Source organism: Oryza brachyantha, chromosome 1 (assembly GCF_000231095.2).
Source record: "Oryza brachyantha chromosome 1, ObraRS2, whole genome shotgun sequence".
Taxonomy (NCBI): Eukaryota; Viridiplantae; Streptophyta; class Magnoliopsida; order Poales; family Poaceae; genus Oryza; species Oryza brachyantha.
This window is the reverse complement of record NC_023163.2, coordinates 26456866-26467940: the sequence shown is the minus strand read 5'-3', so window position 1 is coordinate 26467940 and position 11075 is coordinate 26456866. Positions and strand designations below refer to the sequence as shown.

Here is an 11075-nt window from a genome sequence, read left to right as displayed (position 1 = left end):
CCTTTTATTCATTCATGATCAAGAAAGAACGCAACGAGTGGCGGGCCCACTGGCAGGGACAGTTTCGACGGAGTATTCCTTCCCGATTTCTCTGCTCCACCGCCGGTGGAGGGCGAACGATTCCGCGACCGCTGGAGAAGGGCGCCACCGCGGGGCGGCGTAGCTCGCGCGGCCGCACTGCGCAGCCTTGGCGCCGTCGTACCACGGCCGCGCCGAACCCAACCCAAACCAAACATGTCGGCGTCGGATCTCCCCGACGAGCTGTGGGCGCGCGTGCTGGAGCTCGGCGCGGCGTCCTCCGCGCTGGGGTTCCGCGACCTCTGCGCCCTCGCCATCGCCTGCCGCCGCCTCCGCCGCCTCTCCCTCCACCGCTCCCTCTGGTCGGCGCTCCTCTCCCGTGATTTCCCCTCCCAATCGCCGCAGCCCTCTACCTCCTCCTCGTCGTCCTCCTCTCAGCACCACCCCAAATCCGTCTACAAAACTAAGTAAGCTCCCTCCCTGTCCTGCTGTCCCTGCCTTCCCTTTGTCGTCCCAGTAAGCACCACCCCAAATCCAACTGTTTTTTTCTGCAGGTTCGAGAGGCATAAGGTGCGGATGGCGGAGGCGAGGCGGCGGGTGGTGTTCGAGGCAGAGGGCCGGGTGTTGGCGTGCCGGAGGCGGCTGGCGCAGCTGGAGGAGTCGTTGCAAGCGGAAGGGGAGAAGTTGAAGGCCTCTGCGCAGGAGCTGGAAAACCTCGAGAGAGTCAGGTCCGCTGTTTGTTTGAGCCCAAAACCACCATATCTTCTCGTGTGTGTTGTTTCTTGATGCTATAGAGTACAACCTGTAGAAAGTACAAGCTGTAATACACCTTCCCTAAAGAATTGTAGGAAAGGAGTGGTTCCGAATTTCCAAATTACATAATTTCTGCACAGTTATTTTTAGTTGGCAATTTGGTTCTATGTGGGCACATCATAAAATGTATTGCTTTGGCAACTTGGTCATTAATCTGCTGGGTGCCTTGTTCATGCAAGAGCTGTTGCCTTTTAAACTGCAGTAGGTGAACTCTGTAGCTCGTATGAACTAGCTGTTGGGGTTGCTCATATTAATCCAGTTTCAAAGGCATCTTATGACTTGTTCATTATGAGGATAATTCATTTGTGCGTGGTGGCCTATATATTTCACATTCTAGAACATAGTAACACAAAAAGAACATAATTGCTGCCCAACATGGAGTTGTGCTGGGAATATTTCTTTGTGCTTCAAACATGGCTGAAGCATAGCTGCTATAGTAAACGAATATTTCTTGGTGTTTCAACATGCTGAAGCATCGCTGTTATAGTTACTGGGAATGTTTCGTTGAGCTTCAACATGGCAAAATCATACCTATAAACTGAAAGGAACTGAACCAAAGTTTACACATGGTAACTACCACCACCAAGCGGTGAATGACAAGGTGTTCAAACTTCAATGGACAGTTTTGTTAGAGAAACTGAGTTCCTTCAGGGACCAAGTGGCTTAATCAACCAATCATAATTAGTCTATCCCCTGGTTTCTTGCATTGCATTATCATCTTTCTCCAAGCTCTTTAGCTGTTTCCTTGATTTTTCTGTGATAGCATGGGTTTTGTGCATATCTTCTCAGTACTATATTGTCAATGCTTAGTCATTTGAGTTGTCTACAGGAGAGCTTCTGTGGCATTAAATGTATGGCAACCACAAGTTGTTCGTGGACGTCAAAAGGAGTTGGTTCAGCAGTGCACAGTTCCAGTTGATTCCCGTCTTAGTGACTTAAAGATGGAGCTAAAAGTTTGTAAGCAACAAATAGCAACTTATAAGAATATATATGTATGTGATCTTGTACTTGACTGCAGTTGAGATTATTGGCAAAACTAGCCTTACTAATTTGTGCTTTTGTTGCTCTGGTTAGAACAAGGAGAAGGAAAAACTGAATGAGTATGAGGAAGCATTGGAGAGAGCAATGTATCATCCATTGCAGAGTAGCCATAAAAGTTCAATTGTGAATGATCCACAGGCAAAGAGAAAGAAACTCAAGTAAGACATGCAAATTTGCCTGCAAGCCTCCTTCTGATCTTCCTTGAGTTGCAGGTACCTACTAAGAGCCCCAATCTTATTAAAACAGAGCAGTAATATTGTGCGTGAATTGCTCACTTATTTTGTTGTCTTCATTTAACATATTGTTTCATTATTGTACCCATTGGATTGAACAACTTGTTGATAAGGATGAACAACACCTTTTCTGAAAGTTCAGTTTTGTGCTTCATATTACACGGTGTGATTCCGCGTTCCAGATTCGCACAAGGCCAAGTTTCCCTGATGTTTTTGTTTCTACGTGCAGGTATGCATGCCACTGATATAATGGCAAATGCAAAATAGGCTGAAAAGAGAGGAACAAAAAGGTTCTTCATGTTTAGCAGTGGCCTTCTTCCTTGCCAGGCAAGTTGATAGGAGGCACCACTGATCTTTCCTTATGCTGAGAGAATCTATTCTCATGGTGTGTACCGACACCGTCCAGCCGCCAGCTGTTTATACCATAGCTAAAATAGTGACTGCTGACTCATTCACGAAGCTGTGGGCGGTCAGCGATTCTGCCGCAGCAGGACGACATATATCTGATCAAATTGCTTCGGCTGACCCGTGGTTTTAAGAGATGTGCACGTGAAACAATCATGTTCCCCCATTTTACTTTCAATTTGCAGATTTATGCAATTAATTACATGTACGCTACTTCGTTTAGAAGTCAATGATCTCATCGGCATTACTCTGCATGTACGATGTTTCTGCCTGTAGAAATTGGTTGTAGCTCTTGTTAAAACAAAGATAGTTTGCGTTGCAAAGTTAAATCTTAAAGTTGATAATGGACAAGAATATCAAGTCTACTTTGCAGACACGGCAGAGTCATTGAAATTCATGCTCAGCTCTTTACGATGTCATGCATCTGACGTTGTGAACGCATCAAAAAACAAGAGATAGGTACCGTTATCTTTTCGCCTCTAAAATTTAAAATTTTTAACTTTAAATAAATTTTAGATTTTATCCTTATATTTTAATTTACAAACTTTACTTTTAAATTAAATCGCCAAGAACACAATCATATTTTATGTATAAATTATTTTTCATTTACAAATAGTTTTATGTATAAATTATTTTTCATTTAAAAATAGTTATTTGACTCAACAGTCGCCTTTAGGATGTATTTATCTTCACGCTGCAGTTTAGAAACAATGGTTATGCATATAATCACTAACTTTGGATGGACATCTACGAATAGAGTAACATTCAAAATGTAATTTTCTTAAGAGTTCGATGCAATGTTTATATCTTCCCATCATCTTTAATATTCCATAGGCTATTAGTTAACTGTAGATTTTGTTGAAGCAAAGAACGGATTACAATCCATTAATATTATCTTAAAAACAAAACCGGAGATGGAGGGGAGGCAGAAAGCACCCGTGTCCGATCCTACCTGAGTACTCGGTGCGCCTCGCCTCATCACCAGTTTTACCTGGAACAAAACCCGAACACGATACACGAAAGCCGCCTCACCGCTGCCGACGTGGCGCGAGCGCCTTCCGTGCTGCACCCTCCCGCGCTGCGCCTTTGACCCGGCCATCCGTAATTATCCTTTTGCCCGCTGCGAATCGGAGCCCACGCGAGGTGACCCCACCTGTCATCGAGACCTGTCCTATTAATACGCATCCCGCCGCGTACTTGGGACAAGGTAAACCCGACCCCACCTGTCAGATAGCCCTTTATATAATCTCCTCCTCCTCTCACCGGCCTCTCGCCAAGCCAAAAAGCCAATCCGACCGCGCGACCTCGCCGTGATCCAATTCCCAAATTCGCATATCCTCCGCGTTTCGTCGTCGTCGGCGGCGGCGTCGTCGTCCCCGAGCCAAGGCAGATTTGGGGGGGAAGCTCTGCGGGCCGATCCATCCGCGGAGGGTGGCCTCGCGGGTCGCTCGCTTGCCGGCCGGGGTCGTCCGATCTCGTCTCGGGGGTGGTTGGTTGTGGTGGTGGTGGTTGCCGGAATCCGCCGAGTTGGATCTCGAGGGATAATCCGTAGCGTTGCGGGCGCCAGGCGAGGTTACGATGCCTGCGGTGCTCGCCGCGTTCGCCAGCCTCCGCGCGGCCGCCGCCATCACCTCCGGGGACTCCTCCTTCCCCTGTTCCCATCGCCTCAAGCCCTCCTCCTCCCAACGTTTTAGTAGTAGTAGTAGTAATATTTTTAGTAGTAGTAATTGTCTTTAACAATTGCCATCCCCTCGTCGCCCACGCCCGTCGGTCCTTACTTCGCGTCTCCGAGGTCTCGGGTTCGATTTGGCCGTGCTCGATCTGAGGCTTGTTTGGTTTTGGGGTTCCGTGCTCGATCTCAGCCTATTCTGGTTGTGTCTGGTTGGCCTCTGGGTTCCCTCCGCGCTTGCGATCAGAAGGGATTGGGCTTGTTGGAGGTGGTGATTGCTGTTACTTCAAGCAAAAGAGGTATTAATACGATTCCAATTTATTACCATTTGCTATTACTGATACTATGTGGTTTTCCCATGGAAATGTGCCTCTATTTTTTATTTTGATGATTAGTCTATCAGGTATTTGTTCTAGGAATTCCTTATGATTCACCCTATGTATTGTAGATATATGCCCTTTTTTGGTTGAAATAGAACAGACATCTAACACTAGTCATTTAATCATCCTGTTTTTTAGTAACCGTTTCTGCAAATAAAACAAATTGGAATTTAAGCCAAATATATATGTGCAGTCATGGATGCTTTTATTTTTCTTTACTATATGGTCCTATGAAGCTGCATGGTGTCTCTTGCACAGCATTATAACTGCATGAATAGACTTTTATCTAATTCTAATTTAAATCCATTTTCTTTTTGGCAGAAAATTCTCTCCTGAATTTGGAATTAAGCTTGTGGATGGGCGGATCTTTGGTATCCTCTAGTGCCAAAGGTGTTAGCAGCAGCTCATGTCTCTGCCACAGCACCTATGAAAGGGCAGGTTTTGAGCATAGCTCTTGTGCTTGCTCTGGAGATGGAAATGTTGAAGCTGGAATAGATTTGGGGCAAGATGATTTGGTTGTCGACGAAATTGGAATGGCTATTACTGATGTGATGCATGTATGCAGTGACGATGATGATGAAGGAACAAATTCAGGTGAAGACTCTGAAAATGAGGATCCACTTTCTCTGGAATCTGATTCCACCAATGATGTAGTGGATATTGACACTGAATTGGTCGCATCGCCTATCTTTCCTAGTTGCAATACATCTGAATCATCAATTGACAAATCAGGCTATGGAAATTCTTCCACTAATGTAAGTATCGGTTGCAGGAAAAAATGAGTTATTCCTTGTTCAACATAAACTTACCAGTTGTATTTCTCTTTGGTAGTGATATTTAGACACCTAGTAATTCACAATAGCTTCTCAGTTTCTCTTAGCAAATTTTGTAATGAGCACATTAGTTACTTGATTGTTGCACGCTAGACTGTCTTTTGGCTGTGTTCAATTATGCCACTTGTGTTATGTTCCATATATGTTTGAATTTATCTGAGAATGGTGTTTTCTCTTTATGCTCTCATTCAACCTGTATTTTTCAGTTCTTTACAATTTGCTTTGTGATTGTGAGTATTTATTTGAAATCAGCAATGACCTTATGATGCATTGGGATGTATGCCTTTCTTTCCCAAAAGAGACGGAGCAAACTTTGATTTAACATTACCTTTTCTTTTATGTGCAGGACACTCTATTGGTTTCTGCACTGAAAGGAAGCCGTGCAAAGCGGGGGATCGTCACAAAGCTGAGTGTTTCATGGGCCCCGGATGTATATGATCCTCCTGTTACTTCTGGGTCGCACACTGTCAAGGGCCATCAAAGAAGTTCAAGGAAGAGCCACTACAAATACAAGTCCACCAAGAGCACTAGCAGTCGCAACAGCAGTGGAAGCAAAAAGGACAGGAAATATTCTCGCCACAGTAGCAGTAGCAGCAGCAGCAACTACAAAAGAGACAGGAAACCTTCCTACCGCAATACCAATGTTGGTGGAGGAAGCGTCGGCGGCAGCAGCAATAGAAGACCCGAGTCCAGTAATGTGTACAGCAACAGTAGCGGCAGCGGAAGCAGAAATGACATTGCTGTTCCTCAATGTAGCAGGCTATCTCCGTTGGTGCCTTCTGAGACTGCAAAATATCGTAACGTGTACAGCAGCACAAGCGGCAGCACAACTGACATAGCTATTTCTCACCATAGCAAGGTATCTCCTTTGGTGCCATCTGAGGGTCAATCACTTTCAGGAACCGTTCCTGTGCCGTCTGAGAGTGCATCACTTGCAGGAACCGTTCCTGTGCTGAAGACATTGGAACCGATCAGACGCAGCTCTAGCTGCTGCAAGGATCAGCCTTTGAGTTTTCTATCACGCCAAATCGTGGCTGCAAAGTACAAAGGGATGTTCTCTCTATGGAGTCACAACCAACTAGCTTCTTAGTCATTCGTTAATACATCGTCCTACGCGTAAGCTGTTGGTTGTCAGAAAACATTCACTGTTATGCCTTATTGTTACCACGTGGTTTGGTGTCTTATTCTTTGTTACTGTTTTTTGCTCTTTCTGCATTTGAACATCCAAAGAGACTTCCCCGAAAGTTGTCGCTCGAAGTATGTATGCGTACTCGAGCTCGTTATCTTCCCTCATTTATTTGTTGAATCGTCACGATGGTCGTGTTTTATCATATTTTCTTGAAGCTTTGAACATCAACATATTGGTTTAATTATGTTCAGCTGTTTAATTCTTCTTCTTATTATTTACATGATTCGAAGATATTGCGTTTGGCCACAAAATTTTTAAAATTTATCGTAATGCTGCAAACACATTAAGAAAAGGCACTGTAGATCTCTAACTTGGTAACACAAGGAGGAATCATTTTTTTTTTCAGTTTACATCAGAACAATCGTTCGAATTCTCTGCCTTGTTACTAGAAAAAGAAATTTTCTACTACCTTTTATAATGTAAGAAGAAAACAGGCTGTCTTGATCGCCAATTATCGCCAATCTGTCTTGCTGTGTTGTAGAGCCCCAACAATATGATCTTGCAGGTGCATTTTACCAGTTAGAGCGGGCAGCCACCACATCACACCCTTGGCCTTCGAACAAAAACGACTTTGTCTTAGGTTACCTAAATAGGAATGGCCTTTCACAGTTCACAGTCCCGATCTCTCTCTGACTCATCCTTTTGCTTTCAGTGAGCATCATGTACAAGCGAAAAGAATGGTAATGTACTACTGTTATGTTAACGTCATGAACTGCAAAATCAGAAACCCTCCGTGATGTCAACTTGGCATAAAGGAACAAACAACCGTTAACCAACATTATAATGCGTAGGCATTCCCGGCTACAAAAATAATGCGTACACATACAACTAAATTGAGTGTTTAAAGTGATCCAGTTGCATAAGTTGTTAATGCATAATGCGACCAGTGTTACTATAAATGTATTAACAACAAACTATGACAGATACATTTTAACAAACAATGGCAGGAAAGTTGTTGCTTTTCCTTTTTTAGGTTAGGTGTTGTTGATCGGATTGAACATCCATTTGGCCATTCCATCACCAGTATGGTTTGCTTCTTTTAGGTAGAAACACTAGGAGAATGAACGATAGGGCCAAATAGAAAAAAAAGGAAAATCAGTAAAAAGACATGGAAAATCAGTAAACAGACATGTATATTAAAATACCTTGAGTGGTAGTATCGTGCGGGAGAGTCGAGTCTAGTTTATGATCCCTTCTATCTGGATACCAAATCTTGCTCAGTGGCCATTGCTATTTAGTGATGGATTCCCAAAGAGTTTCAATGACACATCCCAAGCCATGGGACAATTCAATCCATTCAGTAATCACCAAAAATCCTTGCAAGAACAACTTCCGTCAACAAATCTATGGAATCGAACACGATCCCTAACAATGATTTCTCGATTGTATGACTTGCTTATTATTTTTGCGACTTCATGGCAATCTGGACAGAATCTCAAATTCTTTGCCACCCGAATGATGTGAGGTGCTTTTGTCTTCAACAAACCATATGCAATGGCTAACCTTTCACTATGCTCACAAAGTGCAACTTCTTTTTCCTCTTCATCAACATCATGAAGCACAGCTTCAGTCCAAGGCTTGTGGCCAGCACGCACGACATGGTCAGCTATTTCCCTAAGTAACAGTCTTATCTCCTTTATTTCAGGGTGTGAATCATCCCTCACCACAAACTTGTGAAGGTAGCCATTTATTTCAATTGAACTACAGCCAGCAACAACATTTACATTGTGTTCCTTCATCTTCTTCCTCATATTGCTCACACTATCCCACTGAGAGTTCAATGCATATAAATTTGAGAGTAGAACATAGTTCTCTGGATTGCAAGGTTCTAACTCAAGGAGCCTCTTTGATGCTGATTCCACTATGTCAGATCTGTTTGAGTTTTTACTGGCAACAAGAAGAGTCCTCCAAATTACTGAATTTGGCGGGATAGCCATGCTAGTAACAAATGAGTATGCTTCATCCAAAAGGCCAGATCGGCAAAAAAGGTCAACCATGCAACCAAAGTTCTCCATTGAAGGTTTGATTCCTAATTCTTGCATAGTAGACCAATGCCGTCGGCCTTCATTCACCAACCCACTGTGAGCACAGGCCGACAACACACCTATAAAGGTGATATTGTTAGGCCTCACCTGATATATATTTGCAATGCACAAGAATTTAGTCAGAGCTATTAGAATGGTTTCAGACTCTATCATACTTTTCTAAAGACGGCATGAGAATTCTGACATTTTGTTAGAAACCTAAGTTGAACATGTAAGCTAATACATAGAAGACGATGTAGGAAGAATTCCTGTTTAGAACCTTCATACATTTTTTTTTTAAATATGATAGCATGGTACAAAATATGTGCTAAACAAAGAACATGGATATTAAAGAACTACACTCTTGTAAATATAAATTAGTTTCTTTTGCAGATCATATTTAATGGGTTTTACATTTTCATGTGCAAGTCAATGGATATGAAGAGATCATCACCAAACCAATTAACAATCACTACAGATACATCAGCAAAACAATCATTTTACCTTAAACTCTAGCATTCTTGAGAAAAGCTTCAAGGCATCCTCTACAAGACCATGTATCGCCAATCCAACAATCATTGCACTCCATGCCTTTGTATCCCTCTCCACCATGGCATCAAACACTCCCTTTGCCCGCTCTATCAACCCACACTTTGCATACATATCAATTAACGCTGTGCTCAGTTCAAGATCGACTGTGATACCTTTCCTATCTATAAAAGCATGCACCCACCTCCCCAACTCAAGTGCCCCTGCCTTGGCACATGCCGAAATGACACCGACCATGGTGATCTCATCTGGGTTCACACCCGCTGACTGCATCTCTCGGAACAGCCGCAAAGCCTCGTTAACCATCCCCACCCTCGAATACCCGCCGATCATGGCACTCCAAGCAGCCAAATTCTTGTCCCCAACCATGCCATCAAACACTGTTCTGGCGAGCGCAACCTCCTCGCACTTAGCATAGAGGTTAAGCAATCCGGTCTGCACGTACGGACTCGGTTCAAGTCCTCGTCGGAAAGCCTGCGAGTGAAGCTGCCGGCCCTCCCCGAGAGCCGGCACGGCCGCGCACGCCTTTAGCACGAACGCGAGGGTAAAGCTGTTGGGGTGAGGGGATCCAGCACGCAGCAAGCGGCGGTAGACCAGGACAGCATCCGCGGCCGGTACGCCGGAGGCGGCGGAGAGCGTGCGGATGAGGGAGTTGTAGCAGAAGGCGGTCGGCTCGGGGATTTGATCGAACAGGTTGCGTGCATAGGAAGCCGCGGCGCCGCAGGAGGCGAGGAGCTTGGAGAGCGCGAAGACGGCGGTGAGGCGAGGGAGGCGGAGCCTGACGAGGCGCGCGTGGGCGGCGCGGAGCGCGCGGAGGTCGGGGCAGCATTGGCGGACGAGCGCGACGACGTGGGCCTCGAGGAGGTGGCGCGGGAGCGTGGCGGCTTCGCGCGGTTTGAGCTGGTGCATACGCGGATGCGTGGGGATCGCACGACAAGTAGGCGGCACCGCGACGATCAGGCAATACCGCAAATACTACCGTACCACACGCGCGCGGCGGGTGGCAATGATGCAGGCCTGCACGGAGGGGAGCAAGTGAGCAGGCGTTGGTTCATGAAAACGTCGGTTACCATTGGTTGCGAGAGAAAATTGCATTTATATCATCGTATAATAACGGATTCGCTAAAATATCATAAGTAAAATGGTCTTAGCTCGAATGACATTCATTTTCTTCGATCTGGGGTGATGAAACAGTTTCTTTTTTTTTTTTGCGTAATTTACCTTTTGACGAAACTGCTCCTGGCTTTATTTTCTGTTCTTATTTCTCTTCTCCTCCCTGCGCCGCTTGGGAAAGAGAAGCGGCGCGGGGGGGGGGGGGGGGGGGGGGGGGGGGGTCGACCCCGGCTCCCCGTCCGGCCCTCCGCTCAGCCGCCGCAGCCTGGCCGCTCCGCCGCCGCACTCAACACACTGCACACGGCCACACGGACAGAGCAAGGGGGGTGGGTGTGGAAAGCCAGGGTTAAGATTTGATGGGCTATTGGGCCAATTTCGACCTCAATGGGCCAACAAAAGTGGAATGGAACAGCCCAGGCTGTCATTTTTCATTTTCTTGAGCTGAGAATAGGCCGTTTGTGTATTTTTATTATTATATACATGAATACATAGTGTATATATATATGCCAAAAATCTTGGGTATTCATTTGAATACCCTTGAGTACATGTGGGCCCACCACTGGAAGCGACGGCGGGCAAAGGCGGCGTCGCGGTGAGGGGCAGGCTGAGGCCTGGTGGGGGGCGGGCTTGAGGCGGCGGCGGGTTAGGGGGTCGCCCGCGGCGGTGGACGGCTCTGGCTCCGGCGACACGCGCGCCTTGACACTTCTCTGACCAGGGGTACAAATGTCCAAGATACATCGTATCAGGGAAAAATAATTTCCAGATGCAATAAACCAGAAAAATGACATTATAGCTAACTTCAACCGGT

At 45.5% G+C, this 11075-nt stretch overlaps 3 protein-coding genes across 6 annotated transcripts; 2 read left to right on the top strand and 1 right to left on the bottom strand.

Moving 5' to 3' along the window:
* Window positions 1-69: 69 nt before the first annotated feature.
* LOC102700572 (F-box protein SKIP24) lies at window positions 70-2877 on the top strand. Of its 2 annotated transcripts, XM_006644832.3 has the most exons (5): window positions 70-485; window positions 573-746; window positions 1661-1823; window positions 1906-2084; window positions 2335-2877. In XM_006644832.3, exons 1-4 carry the CDS (start codon window positions 235-237, stop codon window positions 2032-2034), a joined length of 717 nt encoding a protein of 238 aa, XP_006644895.1. In that variant the 5' UTR covers window positions 70-234; the 3' UTR covers window positions 2035-2084; window positions 2335-2877. The 2 variants fall into 2 exon arrangements, with proteins under 2 accessions (XP_006644895.1, XP_015693204.1); XM_015837718.2 differs by lacking the exon at window positions 2335-2877 and having other exon boundaries at window positions 210-485; window positions 1661-1788; window positions 1906-1996.
* Window positions 2878-3794: 917 nt separating this feature from the next.
* Window positions 3795-6767, top strand: LOC102700285 (uncharacterized serine-rich protein C1E8.05-like). The gene is made up of 3 exons (XM_006644831.3): window positions 3795-4478; window positions 4881-5314; window positions 5739-6767. Exons 2-3 carry the CDS (start codon window positions 4916-4918, stop codon window positions 6480-6482), a joined length of 1143 nt encoding a protein of 380 aa, XP_006644894.1. The 5' UTR covers window positions 3795-4478; window positions 4881-4915; the 3' UTR covers window positions 6483-6767.
* A 64-nt stretch (window positions 6768-6831) lies between these two features.
* LOC102721044 (putative pentatricopeptide repeat-containing protein At5g40405) lies at window positions 6832-10421 on the bottom strand. Of its 3 annotated transcripts, none has more exons than XM_006646362.3 (4): window positions 10376-10421; window positions 9110-10171; window positions 7727-8713; window positions 6832-7293 (listed from the first exon to the last, which is right to left on the bottom strand). In XM_006646362.3, the coding sequence occupies exons 2-3, from the start codon at window positions 10061-10063 to the stop codon at window positions 7886-7888; spliced, it is 1782 nt and encodes a 593-aa protein (XP_006646425.1). In that variant the 5' UTR covers window positions 10064-10171; window positions 10376-10421; the 3' UTR covers window positions 6832-7293; window positions 7727-7885. The 3 variants fall into 3 exon arrangements, with proteins under 3 accessions (XP_006646425.1, XP_015688085.1, XP_015688084.1); XM_015832599.2 differs by having other exon boundaries at window positions 6832-7134; XM_015832598.2 differs by lacking the exon at window positions 6832-7293 and adding an exon at window positions 7316-7633.
* Window positions 10422-11075: the final 654 nt, after the last annotated feature.